Source organism: Mesocricetus auratus, unplaced genomic scaffold, assembly GCF_017639785.1.
Source record: "Mesocricetus auratus isolate SY011 unplaced genomic scaffold, BCM_Maur_2.0 Super-Scaffold_100008, whole genome shotgun sequence".
Classification (NCBI taxonomy): Eukaryota; Metazoa; Chordata; class Mammalia; order Rodentia; family Cricetidae; genus Mesocricetus; species Mesocricetus auratus.
Genome location: NW_024429192.1, coordinates 5,612,520 through 5,639,882, shown reverse-complemented (window position 1 = coordinate 5,639,882; position 27,363 = coordinate 5,612,520). Strand labels below are relative to the sequence as shown.

General features: G+C 45.2%; 2 protein-coding genes across 2 annotated transcripts in view; both read left to right on the top strand.

The window, feature by feature from the left end:
* Mrps6 (mitochondrial ribosomal protein S6) overlaps positions 1–27,363 on the top strand; it is a 71,238-nt gene that overhangs the window by 17,989 nt on the left and 25,886 nt on the right. The window contains exon 5 of the mRNA XM_040750354.1: positions 4–549. Coding sequence (XP_040606288.1) covers positions 4–549 — 546 coding nt within the window. The remainder of the gene's footprint in view (positions 1–3; positions 550–27,363) is intronic.
* On the top strand, positions 414–27,363 carry Slc5a3 (solute carrier family 5 member 3). The gene is made up of 2 exons (XM_040750462.1): positions 414–549; positions 16,996–27,363. Exon 2 carries the CDS (start codon positions 17,325–17,327, stop codon positions 19,479–19,481), a length of 2,157 nt encoding a protein of 718 aa, XP_040606396.1. The 5' UTR covers positions 414–549; positions 16,996–17,324; the 3' UTR covers positions 19,482–27,363.

Below are 27,363 nucleotides of genomic sequence, written 5' to 3'. Positions count from 1 at the left end.
GAGACGCGGGCGAGGGGCGCAGACCACCGCACCGCACCGCGGCGCACGCGCACACGCTCGCCCAGCGCCCGAGGAAGGCCTGGAAAGTTCCACCGGGTTCCCGAGACCAAGGTTGGTAGGCGCGGAGGCGGTGGCGAACGCGTGCGTGCCGAGCGAGCCTCCCACGGGCTGCTCCGGACCGTGTCCGTCCGCGACCGGCAGGCTCGGGGACCGAGAGGCCGCCCGGGAGGGAGGGCGCGGGCGAGCAGGCGGGCAGCCCCGCGGGGGCGCAGGCGCGGGCGCCCGGAGGGGCGGGGCGGGGCCTGGCCGGGTGGGCGGGGCCCGCGGTGGGCGGGCCGGGCCGTCTGCGCAGCTGCCAGAGCCTTTAAGCCCGGCTCGCGCGGTCGCACGGTGCTTTCGCCGCCCGGCAGCCGACCGGCCCCGGTCTCCTCTCGTTCCCCGCGCCCTCGGCGCCTCGCGACCCCCAGCCCGCCCCGGCTCGACTCTGCGCCGCGATCCCGGGCCATGCCCCGCTACGAGTTGGCTTTGATTCTGAAAGCCATGCGGCGGGTAAGTGACCTTCCCCTTAGACCGAGTTCCCGCGCGGGCCCGCCCCGCCCCGCTCAGCCCCGCCGCCTCTAGGCCTCCCAGCCCCGCGTCCCCGGCCCGCGGGACACCGGGCGGGCCCCCCTCGCGCGGTCCACGGGAGGCCGGGGGCGCAGAGGGGGGCGCGCATGGGTCGGGCGCTCGGCGCGGCCGCGTGCGCGCGGGAGGCGGGGTGGGGGGGGAGAAGATGCCCGCGCGTGTGCGCGGTCGCGGGAGGTGGGGTGTGTGCGTGTGTGTGCGTGTGCCAGGCTCGCAGGGGGCGAGGCGGGCCTCGGACCCCGGCCCTCCGGAGTCTGGTGGAAGGACCGCTGGGAGGACGCACGCGAGAGCCCAGGCCGGTCCCCGCTCCGCTCCCACGCGTCGAGAAGCCGCTCGTCCTGACCGCCTGTCCTCAGCGCCTGTGATCAGTGCCACCTTCCTCCAAAGCCTGCGCACCCCACACGCTTGTCTCCGCTGTCACACTAACAAAAAACGAAAACAAAAACCCGAAAGAAAAATATCTTTTGACCTCTCTTTTTCTGACTTCAGCGAAAATCCTGCTCCCGATACCCTTAGCCCAGTTTCATTCATCCAAGTTGTGGCCTTGCTTGTTGTGCCTTCCGAAGACATGCCCCCACCCCCTTTGATTGATCTTGAGGTAGGGACTTCCAGGTTTGGAGGGATGATAAGCCACCAGCAGCCGGGCCACGGACTGGGGTCGGCGGCGGAGGCAGCTGTCTTCGTCCTCTGGTCCTCTCTTCTGAGTCAGGAGGAGTCTGGAGTCAGGCTCTCCTCGGTCTCCTGAGGGAATTCGGTAACGTAGCGTGTGCCTTTTCTGCTCTCTCCTTCCCCAGCAGGTAGAATTTAAAACAAAACAAAAGCATCGGTGTACCTTGCCTGCACTTCGGAAGCAGCCCTGTACCTCAGCACTGGACATGTGGGCTTTGGGGTCGATTTCAAGTAGTAACTTCAGTTTGGATAAACTTAAGCCAGGGATCGTGGGCTGAGCTCTGAACAGCTTAATAGTCACGTAGGGTGAAGACGTTAGGTATGCCTCACACCAGCTTGGCTGGGGAGGGACTCCAGAGTCACCTGATGGCCCTGGGGGCTGCTCAGCATGCCGTTGTGTCCCCAAGTTTTCTTGCTCCCCATCTCCGGGAGAATTTTGTGTATTTTCTCCACCCTCCTTCCGCCTTGGATTGTACAGCTCTAAAAGGATGGGATAATGGGGGTGGGTGGGTAGTGGGTGCAGAATGTTAAAAGGAGCCATATCTGATTAAGTGGAAGTAGCTTGAGCCTCCCTGTACACTTTTTAGGTGCTGTGGGAGACTGAAAAATATGACCACTAAAATCCCTTTCCGTCTTGTCTTAGAAAGGTGTAAGGTAGCAGGTGATCTCAGGTAGTGTGGAGACATAATTTTGTATTCCTTTGAAAGAGTACACTCTGGCTTAGCATGGTTGCCAGTAGATTGGCTAAATGCATTTTACTGTATAGATATGTGTTTAGATCACTCTAATTCAGAAGTTGAGTGTAATTTGATTAAAATGACCTGCTCAGAAATCTTTGCTTAGAAAAAGTAGGTGATCAAACACTCCCTAGGTAAGAGGGACACTGGGGTAGAGAAGGCACTAGCAACCATTCTTGAACCCAACAGTGTGGAAGTTGTGTTGAGGAGATCTGTAACCCAACTAAACTAAGATTAAATGGCAACAAACCTAAGTTTTTTTGTTCTGACTATGAAAACAAGTAACAAAGATGTGCAGATTGTAGACAGTTTTGTTTGCTTTCAGTTTTAGAAAGTTGGATTCTAGCAGGATATTGGGGGTATAAAGAGAAACACACTTGTTTCTGTATGAAGTGCCACAGCGGCTCGCACAGCAAGAGTAGGCACTGGGAAACCGAGAGTCCAACCTTGGGCAGTTGGCTTCTGTAGCAGGAAGGCTCTGAACTCTCAGTTCTGAACCACACGTTGGATATTGGATAGTGCACCCTTTAACACGACAGACAGCATTTTCCCTTCCAAGCATTTTGAACTGAGAGCACGTTAAGCATGGTAGTGGAAAAGGGAGTTGAGAGACTAGTTTCCCAGCCTTTGTCTCCCAGAGTTATGCTTTTGTTTCTTCTTTGCCTACGAAACAGTCTTAACTTGCCTTGCCTTTTGTGACTATTTTTTTCGTAGTTGACCTCAAGCTTGACTGACTACAGTTATACTTTCAGGGTAAAGATTCCTGTTGACACCCCCATAGTGCCTTCGTGGTGGTTGCCTGTGAGAGTTGTCAGTCTGAGACCTCAGGGCACAGGTTCTAGGGCCATCTCCTCACTTCGTAGTTGGGGTTGATCACTGTGACCCTTGTTTTTGTTGCCTTTCCAGGCTTGTGTGTTTATACGTGCAGACCACAGACCTCTGGAGATTGCTGGGCTTGGATGGGAATGGATTGAATGGTTGTAATTTCTGTATTCTCTGGCATAAAAAGCAAGGTGAAAATGTGGCTCACTTCTGAATACGGCACAGTGACAAATGGAAGTGGGCTTAGAAGGAGCTGACGGGCCACCTGAAAAGTAGTTGCTTAGAACTGCCATCGGTGGTCTTCATAGAAGAGACCTGACACGACCTCCTACCCCAGGCTTCTCGTAGCTTCTGGAAGGACATAGCTGCAGCGTGAGCACCCAGCTGCAGGCCCCAGTATCTGTGTTTCACAGGGATTGCCTGTGGGGGGGGTGAGTGATCCTGCTTCCCATCATCTCCACCTGCTGAGGACCTTTGGGGGAGTTACAGGGGTGGGGCCGTGCGCTTTGGGGAGTGAGTGCCGAGGCTGCTTCTCTTAAGTCTGGGAAGAGAGCTGTTTATCTTCCCTTTGTAGTTACTTAATTTCAGGTAGGGGAAAGAGAGTTGTGGATACAAGCTGATGAAGCCACACCCCAGCCCTAAAGGACTTTGTAGGGTTTTTTTGGTTTTGTTTTTTAATACTTGCAGTGGATGTAGAAGAGGAAATTCTTAGAAGAAAAAAAAATCTGTGTAGTATGTAAGTATCCTTTGGTCACATAGTTGAGAGACATGTTGTTAGGTCAGAAGATTGTTACAGTTGGGATAGATTTGTGACAGCCCTGGGGAAATACTTTTCTTGTAATCATGTCATCATTACTCAATTGTTATGTGAGTTTAAACCGTACTTAATGATTTGAACCATATGAATGATTTAAATAATAACCAGTTAATTACTAAATGAGTGGATGTACAATAAGATAGCATTTATATATACGGGTTTTTAAAATAGGGATTAAATGGTGTGGCCTTGGGTAGTGGAGACAGGAGGATCAGGAGTACAGTGTCATCCTTGCCTGCATGGTGAGCGTGAGGCCTGCTGGGTAGGTAGTTACCTCATCCAGACACTAAGTGATATCGTACTTTGTTTTCAGTTTCACGGAGAAGCAGGCTCTGTGTCACAAACGTCACTAAAGTGGTGTAGGCTGTGGCTGTGTGGTACCCTGTGGAGTTAGGTACAGAAGTCTGTGTCATAGTGAACCTTGTAAGATGCACAAGGCCCTGAAGGAGCTAAGAGTCTCTGTAAGTTTCTTTCACCTGGGCTCTTTTGATAGGCCAGCCTGGCCCAAGTTTTGTGGTGTTCTAGAGTTGTGACTAAGTTAGGATGATGGGAAGTGATGCTTGAATAGGTGCCCTCCAGAACTCAGGTAAGTAGGACAGTGGGGTTTCTGTCATTGGTTGTACAGAGCTTGAGTGGAGGAGTCCAGCTGTCAGGTGATCATGTCAGTCATTTTGTCTGTCTTTGAGCCCAACTGTAGCAGCTGAGCGTGGCTCTTTAATGCTCCTCCCTCCGTGCTGTACTTGAAGGTACACATTTGAAAACAGCTCTGGGAACAGAGTTGTCCCTTGGTTTGGCGTTGAAGTTCTTGGGTTCCAGGTCTCTGCAGCAGCAGGTGCTAGGAGGAGGCCTCTTCCTGGCCCTGAGCTGCAACCAAGGCACAAGGACTGGCTTGGAGTAAGGAGTCCTCCCCGTCAGACATGGTTTGTACAGTTGACGCTCTGGTCAGAAGTTCACATTCGACCCTGATTGTGAACTCATGCTAATGCTCACTGTAGGGTTTAACAGTCTAGGTTGTATTTCTATGTAGATTGTCTACTCTTTTCGCTATAGAATCTCCTGAAAATGTTCCAAGCAGTGAGAGATGATTTGTGATTCGTGCTTTCTATGTTGCTGCGCTTCTCACGTGTAGTTGATTTTTCTGGAGGTTAGCTGAAATTGAAAGCGGAGGTGTAGAGAGGGGAGGGCCCTGCCATTGTGCTTATTCATAGGTGTGAAAATCTTTGGCAGTTGGTTTAATGGTCAGATTTTTCCTAGTTGACTTAGTCACTGGCTTTGTAATAGAATTTGTTTATAGTAATCTCATGAGTTTATATATGCAAGAGAAAAGGGTACCTCCTTTTACTATTTCATTTAAGAAGGTCATATTGTCAAACTATCAGATTTGTTGTCAACATGTGTAATTATTTTTGTGTAGGGAAATCAAATGTAAGGAATTAAATACATGCCTGATTAGTTGTCAGTTTGTATAAAAGAAAAACTGCTGGACAGTTAATCCCCCTTACCCTTTTGTCACTAAAGAGAGACCAGCAAACTGGTCCACCTGCTTTCCTTTCTATGGCGAGTGCTCTCAGAAGGGTTTTACACGTAATAGTTGAAAACTGAGCTATAGTTTATGGCAGTGTGGAACTGAGAAAAGCCCGGATAGCAGTCTGTCAGTGAGGTTGCATTGGAATGTGACCCTATTCCATTTGTCACCCAGCTCTTTATAGATAAAACCCTTGCTGGCTCTGGTTTAAAGTGTACAGTTTTCTAGGCTCAGTGTTTCTCTTGCTTGCCATGGTGCCATTTTCTGACTTTGCTTCTTTGATACTTCCTCTTGTTCCATAACCATACCTTTGACCATTTAGGTGATGTGTGCTTTTCGAATGAAACCCCAAGCTGGCCTTTCAAACTCAGTGTGGTTCAAAACTTAATGGGCTGTGGTTCCCAGAATGGCCTGTTAGTCGCTTTACCTGTCTCTGTTGCCCAGGCTGGGAACATTCTCTTCCTGTACTCTCAACCCCTTTGTTTTCAGGGTTGGGTGAGATTCTCTTGGACTCTTGCAGTTTCTTAGTGGTTTTTTCTTGTGTGTCGTTGAGAAGAACAGTTAGTACTCATAAATACACAATTGGAGTGCAAAGGTTTGTTCTTGAATGCTCTAACAAACCTGAGGTGAATTTTAATAAGGAAATAGCATTGTGTGTCCTAGAGTATCTGGTTTTCACACTCGTTGATAGTGTGAATACCCTGAGTTAGGGCAAACTGCACACTCTTTTCTGAGAAGATGGAGTGAAATGTGCCATCATAGTGGTCTCTGGTGTAATTCCAACCTATTTTTTTCTAACATCACCACTGCCTGTGTTCTCCCTTCTAGATGCTTCGTAACAGAATTGTGGATCCGTGTACCTCCAATTCCCTTTTGTTTTCTTTGTGCAAGTATCACGTTGCCTCCTCTTTTGGGGATGTCTTCCCTTTCCACATTGCCACACCACTTCCATGAAAACCTTCGAGTTCATCCCAGATCACTTGCTTCCTTAAACAGGTGTCAAGGCATTACACTGTTAAGAATGTGGCAATAGTGTTCCATTGTGAGCTCTCTCTTTTTAGTCTCATGCTTTGCCTCATACTTGCACTAACAGCCAGTTGGCGAATGCATCTTATTTCCTGTGCTAGGGTACAGCCCTTAGGTGTGTTCTCGCTCTCCTGTGCTATGTGCATACAGGTTCGCCAGCTGCCTTTGCAGGCCGCTACTGCTCGTAGCTTTGAGAGGTGATAGCATGGGACCCTCTGTGCCAGAGGGTTTGCAGTTGGGTTGTGGGCCTGCGCGAGGTGTACGCTGTCCAGAAGTTCCACTGACCTCCAAGACGATCATATGGCAGAAAATCTTGGTTTTACAGTACTTTGCATGTCATATAAACTGACTAAATAAAGGTAAACTCTACTCTGAAAACCAGGTTGGAATCTTTGGAATGACTTGATACAAGGTGAGTGGTTACAATACTGGCCCTAGGATAAAGAGTGCTCAAATAACAGTGGCCTCAGATTCTGTGTATAGATTGCTTTATAAACGCTTTCTTCTGTAATGAAACTGGCTGCAACTTGTAGGTGTTGCATTTGTAGATGTGGCACAGCTGGAACAGAGAGACTGTCATCAAGGAACCCTGAGTCCTCAGCACCATTCTGCAAGGACTTTGGTCCCCGTGTTAAGGTTGACAAATGAATATAGTTTCTATACTAAACATTGAAGGGATGTCGGGATGGTTTGTGATCACATGTGACGGCTGGATATGAAAAGACGTCTGCTTCAATATGTACTCTGGTTTTGTTTTCTAAATGAACAGAAGAGCGTAAGATCCCATGTAAAGATCCCGGTCACTGTGGGAGGATCAGTACGAACCGGCAGTGGGAAGAAAGACCCATAAGGCTCTGGAGGTAGACGGAACCTCTTTAGATCCTGACGTACACTTGCAGGGTTTTCAGCCATTTGAGACCCCAGCTGCTCATCCCAGCGAGGGTGGTCCTTACTGGAAGGCCTTTGAAGGTCAAGGGAAGTGGGTGACCAGTGTGCTCCAGAGTGGCCTTCCCGGTGTAACGCTTGCTCAGTCAGTGTCTGAATTAGTGGTTGGCGCTGGTTACAGTCTGCCGCTGCACATGTGAGCCTGGGTCATCAGCTGCGTCCTTACAGAAATCGGGTTCATAGGAAACCAGATTTTCAAGGTGTTGGCCCCATGGGCCAAATGTGGTGTGTCTGGGCCGGCTAGAACTCTCCATTTTGTAATTTCTGACTTAGATGCTTGCATTTAAGTGGCTGGTTTAAATTCTTTGAACATTTATGTAGACAAAGCCCACCTTGTTTGTTCGTCATTGATTTATAATAGAACTAGTAGCTACTCAGTAAACCCCAAGCATGTTCAGTTCTTCAAAAACACTACAACCCTGTTTCAGATTGCTGGGTCATGTGAGGCTGTCTAGGCTAAAGTATACATGTAGGGGCTCCAGATAACTCATGTATAACTAAAGTATACATGTAGGGGCTCCAGATAACTCATGTATAACTAAAGTATACATGTAGGGGCTCCAGATAACTCATGTATAACTAAAGTATACATGTAGGGGCTCCAGATAACTCATGTATAACTAAAGTATACATGTAGGGGCTCCAGAGCTCCGTATAACTCAAGTAGAGTCGGACAGTGTGAGAAATGGCATCTACAACTTATACTTTCTTGATTGTTGGATTATTTCAAACATATTTAGCTCTACTTTTTGTTTTTCCTTTGTCTTTTTTACCCTTCTCTCCAGGTAGAGTTTCAACTATGTTAGCCAAACTGGCTTAGAATTCATTACATACATACCCAGACTGCCTTTGATTCATGGCATTCCTCTTGCCTCAGCCTCCCAAGAACTGGTGTCACATGGGTAAGCTACTCTACCCTGCCGCTAATCAGGCCTTTTTGATCTGCACCATGTTATTAATTTCCTAGGGAGTCTGACACAGTGCTTCTATGGTGATGTTTTGTGTGGAAAATGACGTTTGGAAGATGACGTTTGGAAGATGACAGTAGCTAACCTGTGACCCTTAGAGTATAGCATTAGGAAACCGTGAGCTGCTTCTGAGTTTTCATTTGTGACTAGGCTTCGCATTTCTGTAGAGTAGAAACCAAGTTAGTATCTCAACTAATTTTTTCTTTTTGTCTTTCTCCCTTCTTTACCCTTGCTCCAGATACCCGACATCAAATTGCAAATTTGAAACTTGAGATCCAGGTTTTGTGAGTGTATCTTTTGGCCTATGGTTCAATTGACCTGTTTGACTCCTTTGCCCTAACGATTTCTTCTGTGATTATAGTGCCCCTGTTAAAGGTGTCTTTACCAACTCTCTGAATACCCAAGAGATTGGTGCCTCGGTAAGAACTTACAAAGGAAGTTGCAGGAAAAAGCACAAACTTAATGACGTCTCTACTGGAGTCCTCAGTCTTCACAAACTGGCCCTTGACTGACAGCCCTCCCCCCCCTTCCCCAGCTCCTGTATTTCACTTGTAAAAAATGTTCTTCTTGACACCAATTCTTGCCATCAAATTCTTTGATTTTTGTCAGCTTCAACTATGGGAGCCAGATTGCTGTGTACGTAGCCAGTGTGAGAACACTGTCCTTGTGAGCAGGAGTGCAGAGCCATGCATGTTCGGTGACTGGGAACAGGCTCTCATCAGTAGCATGCAGTTCTCGTCTCTGCTAGAAAAGCTCAGAGATTGGTAACGTCGCTGATACACATTGCAGATATAAAACATCCATTGGGTGCTGGCTTTGATCTAGTTTTAAGTTGAGTTTGAGTTAGCAAGGGAAAAGCTAAGTTTGAGCGTAGGCTGTTTGCCTGGCGTGGACAAACTGCTCCTGTCTGCTTCTAAACTGCTGCTCTTGCTGAGTGAATGGTGTAGGGCAGGTCCAGGGCTGTGTCTCTCGTTGATGTACTGCTTGCCCTCTGTTTTGTTGGCTGTCTCGAGGAAGGACCTGTGTGGGCTCAAACTGTAAGTCAGAGAGGTTCTGACTGGGACCGCCCAAGCCTCGGGACTTCGAACGCTTCTGGTCTCACAAGAAGTCCACTCTAGGTGTGGACCAAGTAAGTTTTGTTTTTTTCTTTCAAACTCAGTCTGTGCGAGAAGACTATAAAGAAGACTTGGAACGTCTCCTGATATCCTTTTTGTTGTTAAATATTTTATGTGACTAGGGTGACTCACTGGAGGTTACTTCTGGTGTCTGCAGGAAAGCAGCTCTGTGCCGCTCTCTGGACTCTGAGACCTCGTGTTGCTGTGGCGGCCGAGGAGGAAGCCCGCCTGCGCCCGCCATCGGCGTCACCGCGCTTGCGTTCTTGTGCCGTGCTACTTGATGCTCCCACAGACTGCTCACTTACCTGTCTGCTTGGTTTTGCTTCTTGAGAAAAGTTCTCTGTCTTAGGGGAAATTAGGACACAGCTAAACTGTCTTTCCGAGGGGGCATTGGCTTCTTAGAGTTAGAGACTGGTCTGGCTTCTTAGAGTTAGAGACTGGTCTGCTTGGGAGTGTGTAAAAGCACCTGTGTGGTCATGTGGGAATAGACAAGCTGTGTAGTATGTGTTCTAGGAGCAGGTTTCTAGGAACCAAGTAGGTTGAGCGCTCCTCTCTCTCTCTCTCTCTCTCTCTCTCTCTCTCTCTCTCTCTCTCTCACACACACACACACACACACACACATGAAGGTGGTTGAGTTTTACTGCATTAGGCCATGTGGGTGCTAACCCTAGTACCGCCTAACCTCAGTGATGACTGAAGCAGATGCAGTTTGTATGAACACGCATTTATGTACTTTTCCATCATTGTGGGCTCATCAGCATCGTGGATTGGTGTGGTTTACACTGCCCAGGCAGAAGAAAGGGATGGCCAGCATCACACAGCTTAGCGGGCTAGGACTCTGGCAGTCTGACTGTGTCTAATAGTGGGCCTTATAGTCTTACTGTAATCAAAGTCCTTTTATGTTGAGGAAGGCAGTTTACATCTAATTCGGGTCTCTACTAGGTGCCAGTACTACAGTGTGAGGCCGATAAAACGAAGTTTCAGTGTTGGTGGTGTTCTAGCAGGAGATATACTAGCAAATGCTATACAGAAATAGGAGTTAGGAAAAGGAACAGAATGGGCTGAGTTCCATTATAGTTAGGATGTTCAGGCAAGATGGAAACTCTGTGACGGGCTAAGGCCATGAACTGGACTGGAAAGAGGTCTTGATGTAGCTTCATTAATACATACTCAGTTACACAGGGTGACAGCTGCTGCTGCTGCTGCTAAGTCTAACTTCTTACCAGAGCCTTTCTTGACAGAATTGACAGGGCATAGAATTGTTTAGTGTGTGCCCCCCCCCCCCATTCAGCTTGGCCCACTGAGACAGAGTGTCATGTGTTTCAGGCTATTCCCATGTTTGTGGCCAAGGGTGACCTTACCTTCCTTTTTCTCCTGGGATCACGTCTGAAGTGTTAGGGGCTTGGGGATTGGCCCAGGGCTTCCTGCATGCTTCCCGCTGAGCTGTGTCTGTAGATGTGAGCCAGTTAGGTAAACATTAGCATCGTCACTCAGTTCTCAGGTCCATCAAACACCTGGTAGCTCTACTACTATTACCTCTTTTAAAGTGTGGTTTTTTTCCTCTTTTTTTCCTTAAATTAGAAACAAGATTGTTTTATATGTAATCCTAGTTCCCTCCCTCCTCCTCCCCTGTCCCCCACCAACCCCCATGGTTGATCTTCAAAGTCTGCCATAGCCTTTGGAGCAGGGCTTAGGCCCTCCCCCATATGTCTAGACTGAGAGAGTATCCCTCTGTGTGGTATGGGCTCCCAAAGTCCATTCCTGTGCTAGGGATACATACTGATTTACTACCAGAGGCTCCCTAGATTGCCTAGGTCTCCTCACTGACTCCCATGTTCAGGGGGTCTGGATCAGTCCTACACTGGTTTCCCAGCTGTCAGTCTGGTGATCCATGAACTCCCCCTTGTTCAGGTCAGCTGCCTCTGTGGGTTTCTCCAGCCTGGTCTTGACCCCTCTGCTCATTACTCCTCCTTCTCTGAAACTGGATTTCCAAGAGTTCAGCTCAGTGTTTAGCTGTGGATGTCTGCTTCTGCTTCCATCAGCTACTGGATGAAGGCTCTAGGATGGCATATAAGGTAGTCATCAATCTCATTATCGGGAAAGGGCATTTAAGGCAGCCTCTCCACTATTGCTAAGATTCTTAGTTGGGATCATCCTTGTAGATCTCTGGACATTTCCCTAGTGCCAGATTTAACTTTAAACCTATAATGGCTCCCTCTATTATGGTCTCTCTTCTCTTGCTCTCCTCTTTTCTTTCCCTGACCCTACTTTCCTGCTCCCTCATGTCCTCCTCTCCCCTCTTCTTCTCCCCTTCTCTTTCTCCTAGCTTCCTCTCCCCTAAAGTGTGTTTTATATTTCCTTTAATCCTTACAGTTTCAAACTGTTAGAGGAATAGTTCATTTGATAGTCCATTGTGTAGTTTTCATTTAGATCACTGATTGTTAGAAATCATACGTCTCTGTTTTTAATCCAGCACCTGAGGGATTCATATCTTGATGGTACCTGTCAGGAGTGATGGCTTCTGGAATGCAGTGCAAGCATTGCATTTGAAATCGGTGCAGCATTGAGTTTATACTAAAATGTATTAAGTCAAGGACTGTACTCATATTGTTTGGTTTCCTTGGGCAGTCTACAGCCCTTTCCAAGAGCGACAGTAGTGTTGTGTAGAATCCATTGTTTAGGTTTCTGTAGGTCTTTCTTGTGATTGGAGGTAGATTCAATGTGCTAGTAGGACTATTCTCAGGGTGTCAGTACCTTGTGTTGGAGGTGTGCCATCGTGTGCTTTGTGGGAGAAGAGTAAGCAGTTACCTGGTTAGGGTGACACACATTAATTACTTCATGGTGAATGAACGTCTTTTCTTTTAACAAGCGATGCATAGAGTAATACACTTGGAACTGTACAGTTTGTTCTTCCGTAGTCATCTACTGACTTTAGTATTCTAATCAGTTACTGATGTGAACATTTACTATTGTGTATCTTTAAAAACAGCCACTGCAGCTTCCTGCTGCCTTAGCATCTGGTGCTGTCTGTTCACGGTTGTTTATTCCATGGGCAACGCTTTGCTGTGGGTCTCAGGCTGCTGCTGTTAGTAGTGTATCCATCCTCTCTGTACAGTGTCTGTGAGTTTGCATGAATATGTGCTGGAAGCTGGTGGCAGTGATTTCAGTACCTTGCTGGGCGGTTGTGTGGCACAGGCCTTTAATCCCAGCAGAGGTAGGCAGATGTCTGTGTTTGAGGCCAGCCTGGTTTGCAGAGCAAGTTCTAGGAAAACCAAAGTTACACAGAGAATCCCTGACTTGAAAAGACAAACAGAACTTGAGTTTGTATTTTGTGGAGTATTTACATGGTTTTGGTGATAGCATTCCGTTAAGAGGTCGTTTGACTGACTGTCTTATAGAGACCATACTGACTGTCAGTGAATGCAGACATCCATTCATTTGAAAGTTCCCATTGGCTTTTCTCTGGAGAGCTAGCATGGGCTGTCATCGCTACAGGGGGCGTTATTGTCCAGGGCGGGAGTGGGCTGTGAGTGTTGGTTTTCTCGTGGTTTCCTTCTCTCCTGCATCAGTTACTTGGATTTTTCCTGGTGTGTTCGTGTCTGCTTTGTCTCTGTGTGCATCTCCCTGAAGAGTGCTACAGAAGAACATAGTTTTGCGTCTCTTCAGAGAATGTGTTCTTGTACTGCAGTGATCCTTGAGACTGCTCCTCAGCTTTTGTTTTAGTATTACTGGGATTCAAACCCAGGGCCCTGCACATGCCAGGCAAGCGCTGCATGCACAACTCCTCAGTCTTCTTACCTGTAAGCTGGGGATAATTGCTTCTCCATGTACTATAACAGTACCGCGTGGTGTTGTTCGGTGCTGATGCAGGAACCGTCTTCATCTGGGCTGTAATTGGGTGAGTGTTTGCCTAGTGTGTGGGAGGCTCAGGAATAAGTACCCGGCGCTAGTGATTGTTAGAGTCAGTGTAGCAATTCAGTTCTGTTGGAGACGGGATGGAGAAGGTAGAAGTTCTTGTGTTGCCATCCCCAGGAAGCTTGGGCTTGCATTTGTATAGCTCGAGCTTAGGGAATTGCTGCCTGCCTGCCTGCTTGCCTTGAGAGTGTGTGGGAGCAATCATCAGAAAAGAACAAATACAAAGAAAGCAACACATGCAGACTGAAATATGCAGCTATTCCGAAGTGGAGTTAGCACAGGGAAGGGAAGTCGTGGCAGGAGCTGGTGGCACCTCCAGACACAGGGACCTGCTGACATTTTTATTTCAGCACAGGGCTTTCTTGCTTTGACTGACTGACCTGACATTCTACATACACCTATTTGTAGCTGCTTGACATTAGGGAAAGAGGTAATCTACTCTTTCTGACCTTGAGGTCTGCCCTCTCATACGTTACAAAGCCAGTCTTGGCACGCTGGTGGCTGTGCAGGAGGTTGAAGCTGGGCGGTCTCTGCGCAGTACTTGTGAGTGGGCACCTGCTCAGGTGGTGCCCAGGTGCTCACACAGCTGTGCAAAGTGTTAGATGATGTTGTAGAAGGAAACCAGGGCAGGAGGGATTGAGGTGGCCAGGGGACAGAGACCTAAGGGGAAGGAAGGACAAGTTCTGAGCCTGAGATCACACAGGTTATTGCACTCAGACATGTGAGTGCTTCGGGGGTCCATGATTGTCTCTCTTAGTGTCCTTGTTACCTAGCTCCTCTGGAGCTGTGGGTTGTAGTCTGGCTATCCTCGGCTTCACATCAATACCCACTTATGAGTGAGTACATAACCGTGTTTGCCTTTCTGGGTCTGGGTTACCTCACTCAGGATGGTTTCTTCTAGCTCCAAATATTCTTTTTTTTTTGGTTTTTACGAGACAGGGTTTCTCTGTATTGGTTCGGAGGGTATCGGTCCAGCCCAGCCTCGAACTCACAGAGATCCGCCTGCCTCTGCCTCCCGAGTGCTGGGATTAAAGGTGTGTGCCACCCCCGCCCGGCCAAATATTCTTGTTGTTTTTCTTTTTCAAAAAATGTTGTATCGAGGAAACACCTGAATTGTTAATTGTGGATGAAGGCTTATGAATACAGAGCATGGTCTAAGCAGTTGCATATTAGCTGGAGGCATTGCCATGTGTATTCTTTCTGAAGTACAGGGACTCTGGACCTGTTGTTGCTCATGGTGAAATGTTCCCTGTTTAAACATAAAAATACACAAAACTCAGCTGTAATCTATTTAGAATTTCCTCCCTCCTTAAATGTGAACTAGGTTTCTTCCTGAAAGGCTGAGACCCCAGGCTGTGATGATCTTGACTGACATTTGAAGTGTGTGGTCACTGCTCTGTAGCACTCATCTCGTTCTACAATCTGAATGGACCTGTTTTCATTACTTTCCCTTCTCAGTTCTGTATTTTGTATTTTAAGTTGGAAAACTCTTAAAAAACATACCTGCAGGCCAGGCCAGGGACCCACGAGAAGCCCTGAGCCGTGGCTTTGGAAGGATATAAGAGGGACAAAGAGTCAAATACACTTTCTGGTTTTTGAGACAGTCTCACAGTAGCCAAGGCTAGCCTGGGTCTGGAACAGTCCTTTGCCTCAGTGTCCTAAGTGCTGGGATTACAGGAGTGTGTCACCATGCCCAGCCTTGGACAGCTCTGAGCTCCAGTTTGGCCAATCTGCTATTGGCTCAGAAGTCCTATGGGAAGAGAACTCTGGGGCCTCGTGTGGGAATTTGAGCCAGGTGAGCACTGCTTGGGAAGCAGAGTATGGCTGAGCCAGAGAAACACTGATGCTAGCTAGCACTGATTTCTAGTGACAGAAACAGGACTCTTCTGCTTGTCTGTCAACACATAAGCTACTACATCAACAGAGGTCAGAAACCGACCCCTCCTCCCGCTGCCCTCTAGACAAAGGCTCCGAATATCTTGTGAGCCCTTGGAAAATATGCTAAGCTTCCACCAAGAAGAGCTGTGTCTGAAGATCCTTGGGACTAGCCAGGCCTTTCCTTTTTAGGTGAACAGGTGACAAGGGTACACCTGGACTCCACTGAAGGCAGGACCTCATGACTGGCCTCTTCCCGCTGTGACTGAGACCTGACTGTGTGTTGGAACATTTATAGAGCTTACTCACATTTTGGAGGGTTTTTTTTTTTTTTTGGACGGGGGATTAAACTTGAAAGATTTGGAGATTTGGAAAAGCAGTCATAAAAAAGGATCAACTTCAGGATTTGGCAAGTATGAAGTAATGACATAAATATGCACCTGTGGTTTTTTTGATTTGCTTTTTGGCAAAATCTTGTTTTCAGGAGGCTGGATTTTAATGTGGTTTCATTGCGTTTTTAATGTAAGTGTAATTATTGTGCTTTTGCTAAAAGAGCTGGAGGCGAGAGAGTTGGCATTCCTTAGGGCAGTGCGTGTTGGACCTGCTTAAGTGTAGTAGGCTCTGGTCTTTAGCAGACACTCGCTGCCTTTCTTTCTGGCGAGAGTATAATCAAGGTTTAAATGCAGAGTTTTATTTCAAGCAGTTTTGAGAAGAGTGGCCTTATTTTTATTTATGGATCCATGGCTCCTAAGTATACAGTTTTTGTTTTGTTTTTAAAGAAAATGCCTAGATTTATCAGAAACAATAGTTTTTTTAAGCATGGAAAACCGTTTATTGTGAGGTCTCCTCAGTGATAAGTAGAAACACTTAGACATTAACATGTGGCCGTATTATTTTGAATCATAACAGTATTTTTATTGATCTGTCAGCTGCTTTTATAATTAACTGAAGTTTGAGAGTTTGTTTCATGACTAAGGAGAGCCATCAGGTTTATATATTTGATTTTAGTCATGTTTAAATGTGTGTTTTACAGAGTGATCTTAATTCAGAACTGAAAAATATCAGATGGATTTATTGAAGATGATTTAATGGCTAATAACTATTTTGTTCGGGCTTGGAAGACAGAATAATCAAATTATTCATTCTTCTAGAAAATCTCCCTTTGCTTTTCATACACGAATTAGATATATTACAGTACTGAAAGTATCCTATAAAATCAAACCTTGAATGCAATGCTTTTGCCTTCTAAGATTTTTTTTTGTGGGGGTGGCATTATTGCCTGAAGAAGGCAAGAAGGGAGGGAAAGAAGTTATTACTTCTAAAGTTTTTTTTAATCCCTTCCAACACCTGCTTGTCAGAGAGCTTGTGAGGGCAGCTGGGAGTTTGGGAAGCTGTGTGTTGTAGTACTTTCGTGTAGGGCATCTTGTTTCTCACCAGCTATTTATAATTCTAGGTTCCCTGTGGTTATTCATTTACAGTAGGAACGTTTAGCTTCTCAGGTAGATGGTAACCCTTGTAAATGTACCTGCTAGTGCATCTAGGACCTAGCTAGCCATAATATTAGCCCCTCCCCCATCACTGCAAGGGTTTGACATCTGTTTTGCTTTGCTAGGAAAATTTAGTGTCCCTTCCCCCCAGGGTGCTTTACCATCTTGGTCCCTGTTCCGGTGGAGATTGCTGTAGCAGGACACGGAGCGACTATGTCACATGGTGGGCAGTTGCAACTTGAGAAGTGAGGATTGATGGTTCTTTTGTTTTTAGCTCAGAACAATGGCTACTGTCACTGTCCTCTGTGACAGTATAGCTTGCACTGTGCTGTAGTTATTAAAGTGTATTATAAAAGTGTTTTTCTTTTTATGACAAATGTTGCGCCGTTTGCTCGATTGAAAGTTTCCTCATCTCTTGATGAGACACTCCTCTAATTCAATCTTTGTCTTTTGTCTTTGCTGCCTTGCAGGGTTGGTACAGTAGGCTTCACTAGACTTAGCTGCAACTCAGAATTTCTCCTCCAGCACCTGAGTAAATGCTGATGGTCTTGTGGATTAAGAGTACAAGCTAAATTCTCAATCCCATTTGAGAAGCGGAGGAAATGTAAAACTGTCTCCTTCCAAGCTTACCACAGCCACCACCATCAAGACAGCAAACAAAGGACAAAGACTTTGAACCGCAGTGTTGCTCTGTGTAGTCCAGTTCACGTGTGCTTTACAGACTTGGCTGGGTTACTAATAAGTAAATACAAAGTTGGACGCTTCTGTCATTCGGACGTTTGATTCACAAGTTACCAGAATGAGGGCGGTACTGGAGACAGCAGACATTGCCATAGTGGCCCTGTATTTTGTCCTGGTCATGTGCATTGGTTTTTTTGCCATGTGGAAATCTAATAGAAGCACTGTGAGTGGATACTTCCTGGCCGGGCGCTCTATGACCTGGGTGGCAATCGGTGCCTCTCTGTTTGTGAGCAATATTGGGAGTGAGCACTTCATTGGGCTGGCAGGATCTGGAGCAGCAAGTGGACTTGCAGTGGGCGCATGGGAATTCAATGCCTTACTGCTCTTGCAACTTCTGGGATGGGTTTTCATCCCTATTTACATCCGGTCAGGGGTATACACTATGCCTGAATACTTGTCCAAGAGATTCGGTGGCCATAGGATTCAGGTCTATTTTGCGGCCTTGTCTCTGCTCCTCTATATCTTCACCAAGCTCTCAGTGGATCTGTATTCAGGGGCCCTCTTTATCCAGGAGTCCTTGGGTTGGAACCTCTATGTGTCTGTCATCCTGCTCATTGGCATGACGGCCCTACTGACTGTCACCGGAGGCCTTGTCGCAGTGATCTACACAGACACGCTACAGGCTCTGCTCATGATTATCGGGGCACTCACACTTATGGTCATTAGCATGATGGAGGTTGGAGGGTTTGAGGAAGTTAAGAAGAGGTACATGTTGGCCTCACCCAATGTTGCTTCCATTTTGTTGACATACAACCTTTCCAACACAAATTCATGTAACGTCCACCCTAAGGTTGATGCCCTAAAAATGTTGCGAGGTCCAACAGATGAAGATGTTCCATGGCCTGGATTCATTCTTGGGCAGACCCCAGCCTCGGTATGGTACTGGTGTGCTGACCAAGTCATCGTGCAGAGGGTTCTAGCAGCCAAAAACATTGCTCATGCCAAAGGCTCTACTCTAATGGCCGGCTTCTTGAAGCTTCTACCGATGTTTATCATAGTCGTGCCCGGGATGATCTCCAGGATTCTGTTTGTTGACGACATAGCTTGCATCAACCCAGAGCACTGCATGCAGGTGTGTGGGAGCAGGGCTGGGTGCTCCAATATTGCTTATCCGCGCCTGGTGATGAAGCTGGTTCCTGTGGGCCTTCGGGGCTTGATGATGGCGGTGATGATTGCGGCTCTGATGAGTGACTTGGACTCCATCTTTAACAGTGCCAGTACCATCTTCACCCTGGATGTGTACAAACTTCTCCGTAAGAGTGCAAGCTCCCGGGAACTAATGATAGTGGGTAGGATATTTGTGGCTTTCATGGTTGTCATCAGCATAGCATGGGTGCCAATTATTGTGGAGATGCAAGGAGGTCAGATGTACCTCTATATTCAGGAGGTGGCAGATTATCTGACCCCTCCGGTGGCAGCCCTCTTCCTTCTGGCAATTTTCTGGAAGCGCTGTAATGAGCAAGGAGCTTTCTATGGTGGAATGGCAGGCTTTGTTCTTGGGGCCGGCCGTCTGATACTGGCTTTTACCTACCGTGCTCCTGAATGTGACCAACCTGATGACAGGCCAGCCTTCATCAAAGACATCCATTATATGTATGTGGCTACAGCATTGTTTTGGATCACAGGACTCATTACTGTAATTGTTAGTCTTCTCACACCACCTCCCACAAAGGACCAGATTCGCACCACCACCTTTTGGTCCAAGAAGACCCTGGTAACAAAGGAGAGCTGCTCTCAGAAAGACGAACCATACAGAATGCAGGAGAAGAGCGTTCTGCGGTGCGCTGAGAATAGTGAGATTGTCAACCACGTCATTCCCAATGGGAAGTCCGAAGACAGCATCAAGGGACTGCAGCCTGAAGATGTTAATCTGCTGGCGACATGCAGAGAAGAGGGCAACCCAGTAGCTTCCATGGGTCACTCAGAGGCGGAAACACCAGTAGACACTTATTCCAATGGGCAGGCAGCTCTCATGGGTGAGAAAGAGAGAGAGAAGGAAACAGAAAACAGGAGCAGGTATTGGAAGTTCGTAGACTGGTTTTGTGGCTTTAAAAGTAAAAGCCTTAGCAAGAGGAGTCTCAGAGACCTGATGGACGAGGAAGCCGTTTGCTCACAGATGTTAGAAGAGTCTCCACAAGTAAAAGTGGTCTTAAATATTGGACTTTTCGCTGTGTGTTCACTTGGAATTTTCATGTTTGTTTATTTCTCCTTATGAACCTAAGGACGTGGTGAGACACTTAAGAAAATACTGGTCTTTGGAAACAAAATGTAACTGTTGCATCTCTCAGGCATTGTTTACGCTGAAGGTTTTAGCCAAATTTTACTTAGCAGAAAATCATCGATTTGCAAGACTATTTTCCCAGAGATGGATGAAAATAAATCTTCAACTTAAATGAAACAAAACAGACTGAATTGTGCAAAAAAAAAAAAAATAAATGTGGTTTTAGAGTTTTTCATACCAAAGTGAGGAAAGACCAATACTTCTCATAGATCACTTAGAGCAGAGCGTGTTATGGTATCTTATAAAGTGTCTTGTCTGCATTGCCAAGTCTTAGTAGACCTTATGCTGAAGTAGATTTGCTCACTTGTAAGGTTTTTGTCTCTAATCCCTGCTATGATTACAAAACTGAATCGTAGAGACTGTGTGAGTACTTCTGTCCTGACAGTCTACCGTGCTGTATAGTAATTACTTCAGGACGACGCTGTCTGTGTGGTTGGTTTTGTTAGCATGAGTCTGTGGATTCTGCTTGCCAAAAGAAAGGAAGAGTGTTTTCCTGTAGGTGTTTTGTACCACGTGTATGTGGAATGTTAGTGCTTCGGGGCAGACTTTGTTTAAACCCCTCCCTATGTTTTCTTCTTACTTAAACTGAACCATGCCGAAATGACTATCAAGTCTGTCTATAATTATTTTTTAATGGGGGGAAGTAAATACTGCTGATGATCCCCACATTTATTGACCAAATAAGGTTTTAAAATATAGTTTGAGATTTAGCAGCTATCATGCAGTGCTTGATAAACTTTGCTAAGAGAATTATGAGTCATCTCCTACCTGTTTTCTAGCTGCTTCCTTGTCATTTTGTAACATTCCTTCTTAATTAGCCAGATGCCTCCTCAGAGGTGTCCAGTTGTAAGAAAATATTCAGTGTCATACAGAAAGCTGGCACAGGTTCTGTGTGCTGGGTTGTGGCACTAGATTAGCTTGTGACACCCTGATGTTGTGTTTAGAGGAAACAGCAAACTCCATACTGTGTTTTCTGTAAGTCCTTCTCCTGCTTTTTGTCTTTCTTGAAGATTTGCCGCAGGTGTACGGCCATACCGTCACCGTCAGCACATGAGTGCGTTTCCCTACAAAGTGGCCGTCAGTCACAAAACACTCTTCACCCTTGCTGTTGATCAGTGTAGGGTTTCTGTACAGTGGCCAGCGTGTTCAGGAGTTGCCATGAACAGAGACTTCTGGGTTTAGCAGTGAGCTCGAGGAGGATAACAAGGCTCTCATATGGACCTTTGCCTTGGCTTAGTATCCAGCTGCAACATCCATGGGCAGTGGATCTTTTTTATGGGCTGTTTCTCCTTAGTGAGTATGGTACAGAAGGAATTAGAGAAAATCTTGTGGATCATGTGTATGTATAGTCCTTTGTCTTCAACCCTGCCTGTTCACCTCCATAAGAGATGAAGAAAGCTACTTACATGTACCTACTTTCTTTAAGCTAATAACTTTTAAAATTACATAAGAAATTTGTTAACCCTTGTACTCAAGGAGAATTATTACTTTTATAGATCATTTTGTAGATTTTGAATCAAAACTCAATCTTGATAACTTTTTTTTTTAATGCATCAACTTGTTTGCAGGCAATGGACTTGAGTCCAACACTGACTTTCAGGATCATTGGGTACATGCCGTCTTCCTGTCTTCAGGAGATTTTCTGATGGACTGATGTGTAGATGGAAAAAGTTATGTACGAATAGCATGTATTTCTGAAGAACTTAGAGTGCCTTGTACAATTTTTCCTCTCAATTTCTATTTTGAGGTTTATAACCTAGGGGCCAAGTTGATAGGGACCACCCTTTTCTTGAATGGAGGCTGAGGCTATGATGTGACCAAGGCTATAGAACATTTTGGAAAGATGAGAAATCAGTTCTCCAAATCTGGATTTAGAGTTTGCCCACGTGTGTTTGAGTGAATGGTTTGTTTGTGGTTTCTGACAGTCTTCTCTTAAAGAATTTGAGATAACCTTCAGGCTTTGAAAACATCTACAAGATCTTGAGTTGTTCAAATTTGTATTAAGTTGTAGGAGTTAGTATTACCTTTGGACACACCCTATGCACTTAGCAAGGATTTTGACACATTGGCTGAGTGGCCTTCCTAACCCTTGTTTTTAGAGCATAGATGAATAGGTGTTTATGTGAATTCCGCCTTTATCTAATGTTGAGTCCTAATAATTTGGAACGCTAAGAGTCTTTTTACCCTCTTTTTGTTGTCTTGTAGTGAGCTACATAAAATTCATAATCGTGTCTGTGCATAAATAGCAGTAGGTCAAACTTAGAGTACTAGTGTTTGTAAATAAGGAGTGACTTAGCATATCCATTAGGTATTTATTCTTATCAGTGTGAACATCACTTTATTGACTCCGAAGTCCCTAACACTTGTCTTCCTTACTGCTTCCCACGAATAGATACTCTGATTGAGTAAGCATGTGATTGGTGATGGCTGCTTCATTTCAGGAGACCAGTCTTTAGCCTAGGTTGTTGGAATGATCTTGGAGTGATACGTGATAATGTCAGGCTAGCAAAATGTTCCTCCTTCACATGGATATATGAGTCCTGAGAGATGGCACGGATCTGTATAGACATCTACACATGCAGTCTGTGCTTGTGTCAACTAGGGTTCTGAATTGACCAAGACCGACACTGACTAAAATAGTTTGGTTTACAAAGGTAGGTGAGAAACGGTTATCCTCTGTATGTGATAGACCAAGCTTCTAGATGTTTTGTCTTCCCAGGCACTTGGTGTCTGGGTCTAGAGCGAAGGGCTTTTGACGGTGGCCTGGAGGATGATTGTTGACTCTTCTGTGGGACTTGGGGTTTCTCTTTCATTTCAGAAGATTGTGTCCTGCCATCCCAAGAATAAACAGCTGGGCCAATCTCTCCTTCAGCTGTTCTTTCCTGGTAGTGATTGTCTTGGTCTTCAGAAGGCTCTTGGCTCATTTCCAGTGTTCCCTTCTCACTGGCTTAAAGAGCCGTCATTACCTTGCACAGAGGAGCTGACCAGGCTTGTGTGTCCTTGTCTCTTAGAGATGTTTCTGTAATAAATTAGCGTGACCTTTCACTTTGTGAAACTTCCCAGTTAAGAATGGACCAGTGGAGTTTCTGAGCATGGGGTTAAAAGCATTGTCGGGTTAAATTCCAAGTGCATGATCTTCTCATCTCTTTGAACGTCACTTAGTGTAGTCTATGGATAAGTCCCCCCCCAAATAAATAAGCTGTGTCATTCCCATTGAGAGATTAGTTCTTGCAGCCTCTCATTTGACTGGTACTACACAACCATGATTGCTTCATTCCCTCATGCCTTATTCCCTATCACATCTTCTTTGGAGGTATGATGCAAAGGGACCACATAGGTATCTAGTAGTGACAGCTCACCATTCCCTAGGTTTTATGCTGAAAGACCATTCCTGTTAAGTCATGAGACTGCAGAGCCTTGTTGGCGCACGGTTTTTCTAGCAAATAGTAATAATAAGCTTGAGATGTTGACAAGTGCATATGTAATAACAGATGTGAACAGACTGATAAGAGCAAACTAGTTTAAGATCTGTAGAGGAAAAAGGTCACATTCACTGAGTTCCAGAACTTCAGGCATCTGGGCTGCCAGCTACTATAAGCCCCACCCCAGGGCGTGAGGCCCAGCTTAGTAACCCCCAGTTTAATGTTAACATGATAGAGGCTAAAGTGGCTGACATCTAATAGTGGTATTTTAGTGAAAACCATGCTTGTAGGCTTCATTATCTCTGGGGTTTCGTTTTGCCTAAGCAGAGTTTACAAATGGCTTCTGGTTATCTTGTCTCCATTGCTTCTTAGTTGTCACCTGCTCTTTATTTCAGACCTTTCAGATTTCCTGTTTAGCACTTGGTTTTTGTTTTTTTTTTTCCCCACATACTCTCTTGATGTGCAGATGTCTTGCTTTGCCCAGTATTGAGGACTTACAACCAAATAGTGATTCATTAAATTATAGTTAGGTTTAAAATCCCAAACCTATAGTAACTAAAAATGTTAATGAGAATAAATGTTTATATTGGTTAATAATAAAAGCACCAGTGTTTCCGTATTTTTAATCAGGGGACAATAGTGAGTTTTTGTAGCTGTCCCTAGGAAACGATGATGATGGTGTCAGGTGACCCCGAAAGACTCATTTTTTCCATGAAGGCAAAAGTTTGAAATTAGTTGGTATAGAGAAACTCTTGTGCTGTTAGGTACAATGCTTGGGCAGGACCCTCCCACGATCACCTCTCCATTTGCCGTGTTCCTGTCACACTGTCCTGAACACTGTAGCTGCTCAGCCACTTGACTTCTAGGAGTGAAGTGAGCTGAGGTTCTGTGTAAGAGTGTTGTTAGCGTCACGTCCCACACTTAGTCATGTGTTTTCTTTTAAAGTTCTCACCACTGACTGGTCTTTTAACAACGTTGTGAAATTGATGCCTTTTATGTTTCTGTCTCCACTCCTTTATGAAAGGCGAGGTTTAGTTTGAGTGTGAGCTGCCATTTTTCTAGCAACCAAGAGCGGTTGCCCTGTAGCCTGTTGCTGAGAAAAGAGATGTAGTGTGTGTGTCGTTACTCATCTCGTGCACTTGACTCCAGAGGTGTGTGCGTCCTGTGAGCTCTGTGGGTGGCCTGAGTCCTCGTAAGTGTGGGGGCAGTGGCTTTGCTGTGCCTAGGAAGGCCAAGGAGTTCCGTGATTCTGTGCTGGCACCGTTGTCCTCCTGGTGTCTGGTGACTCTGCTAGGGATTTTCTGGACAGCACAAGTTGACAGGATATACCCACCGCATAATTAGATCAGTTTGCCCTATTTTCCTAAGCACTGCTGGATATAGAAATTTATATGTAAAGAATATACACACTAATTTATAACTCAATTTATCAGTGTAGCCTAGGCTTCTGAAACAGAATGTCGTGAGTGTGTGTGTGTGTGTGTGTGTCTGTGTCTGTGTCTGTGTAAATTGGAAAGAGATTGGGCTTATTAAAATCTTCAAATGGCAGTTGCTACTATGCCGGGTTTTCCCTCCACAGTGGAATCCAATTCTGAGGTTTGTGCTTAGGTTCTGGGTAGCTCTCTGCTTGCCAGTGTTGATGTGTGCTAGTTTGCACCTGTCCCCTCCGTGGCAGTGAGCTCCCGGTGCTGTCCGGAGCTTTTAGTGTAACTAGTGAAGAAAGCTAACAGAAAGTACACGTTTACACACTTTTATGTGTAGTCTTTTGCTCATGGAAACAAGGCAGTCGAGTATATGTATTGTAGCTTTAATGTTATTTATTCATCCTATTTGCTTTTATATCTATAACTAAAAATTTCAAGTTACATTATGAGTATATTTTAGAATGGTCCAGTTTAGGTTGTTTAGGGCGTCTGAGAACTCCTGTAACAGTAGTTCATCCATGTGTGAGGAGAGAGGAAAGGTCCACAGAAAGCACAGAGCCGTGTTCACACGTGTGTGTCTTCACTGCTAAAAAGCACAAACCTAATAGCATCCTCACTAACCCGCAAGTGCAAGTCATAAACCACCACGTCTCTGTCCCGGGTCGTCACAGCTGTGACCTCAGTGTCACAGCTGGGTCCTCAGTCTGTCTGTTGCTCTGATGGAGAGTAACTGCTTATGTTTGGGCTTGTTAGGAAAAGAGGTCTGTGCACACAGACCCACAATCTGAAACTAGACCTGGGCAGTCGGGTTTCTGGTGGGCAGGGCAGGTGACAGCTTTGTAAACGATAGTTATTTGAATATTTAAGAAAACAAAATCTTGTCTAGAAGAAATGTATTTGTTTTTTACAGTGCTCTAAAAACATGAAAAAATTCACATGAAATAGTACAAATACTATAATGGTCTCTTGTATAGGTTTACACAAGGTGACATTACCTTTATTTTCTTTATGTGCTTTACTCTTTAGTAGTGAGTTGGATCTTTGTGTTCCAAACATCAAACTATTTCTGGACAGATTCGACATGACATTGCTTTCCATAATGGCACTGAGTCTTTTAGTGTGTTCTTTCTGTTAGCTCCTCAACACTAGATGGCTGGGAAACTGTGGGTGTGCGTGCAGAAGGGGCAACGGCATTTCCTCCCGCCCAGCACCGCCCTCCCCGTTTTCCTCACCTCCACATAGTCCCGTGTCTATGGGAATGAAAATGTGGGCCTCAGCAAGAGAGCGCTTCCTACTCTGTGTGGGTATTTCTCTTCTTAGGGATAGGCTTGGAACCCTCGTTGTAATTGTTATCCACTAATGTGACCTAAAACACAGACAAACAAGCAAAAGCAAGGTCTTGGTGTGTGATAAATCTTAGCATAGTTCACATGAACACTGGTGAGATTTCTCCCTCCAGCAAGGAGCTAGGTGTGTGTACTTACAACAGCCTTTTACAACAGGTAACCTTGAGATTCCAGGGTCGGGGTGAGGGGCTGAGGGGAGAAGTGTGTGAGGAGTAGCCTTGGCTTAGCCATATGTGAGTGTGGAGCAGTTAACCTTTGACCTGTGTATTCTGTACCTTTAAGAGTTTATTACAACTTTTTGAAATGCTTTTTAAAATTTCTTTGGCAGAAATGATTTTCATTTATAATCTTATGGAAAACGGCTTTAATTATACTAAGTGAAAAGTAGTCATAGTGTAAATATGTATAATTTCCTAATTTCACTGTGAGATCTCATACTTTTGAGTGGCGAACAGATCACCAAGTCTTTTGCTCATGGACTTGTGGGGTTAACAAGATGTAAAAGCTTTATTATTATTATCTTTAATAGGGACATACTACAGTAGTGTCTGATGATAGTACGGAACCATTCCTCTGCTGCCCTGGCCATTTTTGCTTCTGTCTGTGAGCACCTGCAGAGTTGAGCCCCGGCAGGGGCTTGCCTGTCCCTTGCTCGGACGCCTTGCTCTGTCTAGAACTGTTGGTAATCACTATATGAATTGTTAGGCTTTTCTGCTTTTATTTTTCTTTTTTGACAAAATGGATATCAAAAATAGTTGCTGTGCAAAAGTTAGTAGTCTTCTTCAAGAAGAGAACCATTCCTTTTCTAATAATACCCTGTGAAATTGCTTCATTCATTCCTTTATTTTTAAGCCAAATGTCAGCGGAAACTGCTGCTTTTATCTAAATCATTTTGATATGTAAGTATTAATGCATTTTAAAAGATGTCTGCTTGAGAAATATTTTCCCAGCTACTGCCTTTGAAAGTCTGACTAGGAGGCCAGTCAGTGCATTGGGCTATGTATTATGTACATGTATCATTTTAGTCTGGTATTGTAGACCAAATATGGTTATAATGGAGTTGATGAACATTCATTTGCTATTGGTTAGTTTTGAATTATTTCCAGTTTACTATCTGTTGTCCTCAGCCTCTTTCGTGTTCAAGTTTGACTAATAAGGTTCATTTCGTTGTGTAAGGTATTAGTTTCAAAGAAATTAGAATTTACTTCCATCTTGAAAACAGTTACAACTGTAGATTTAAAATTGTTAACTATTTGTGACAATTCTAACTTGCCTATACTGTATACAACTGATTTTTAAAATTGTAGAATTGTATGATCTGGGTTTACTGTGTTGTGTTACTGTTGTTTAAAAATGGCAAAAAAAAAAAAAAGAAAAAAGAAAAAAAAGCAAATCCGCTAAAGAGCTGTCAGCTCCTGTTGCTGACCGCAAAATGCGCCTCTCCGTGCGCTCGCGTTATCTTGCCAGCTGCTACATTACCGTCAGAAGTGTTGGAAACTAAGATGACCACATCTTGCAAAGTCCGTTCCTTTCTGTGGTATTTTGTCCTGTAACTGAAATGTAGAAATTATTTTATGAAGATGTTAGCACTTCTGTACCAACTTTGAATAAAATGAAAAATTTA

Excerpts from the sequence above, each read along its gene's own strand:
- Slc5a3 (XM_040750462.1), top strand. The coding sequence starts at position 17,325 with ATGAGGGCGGTACTGGAGACAGCAGACATTGCCATAGTGGCCCTGTAT.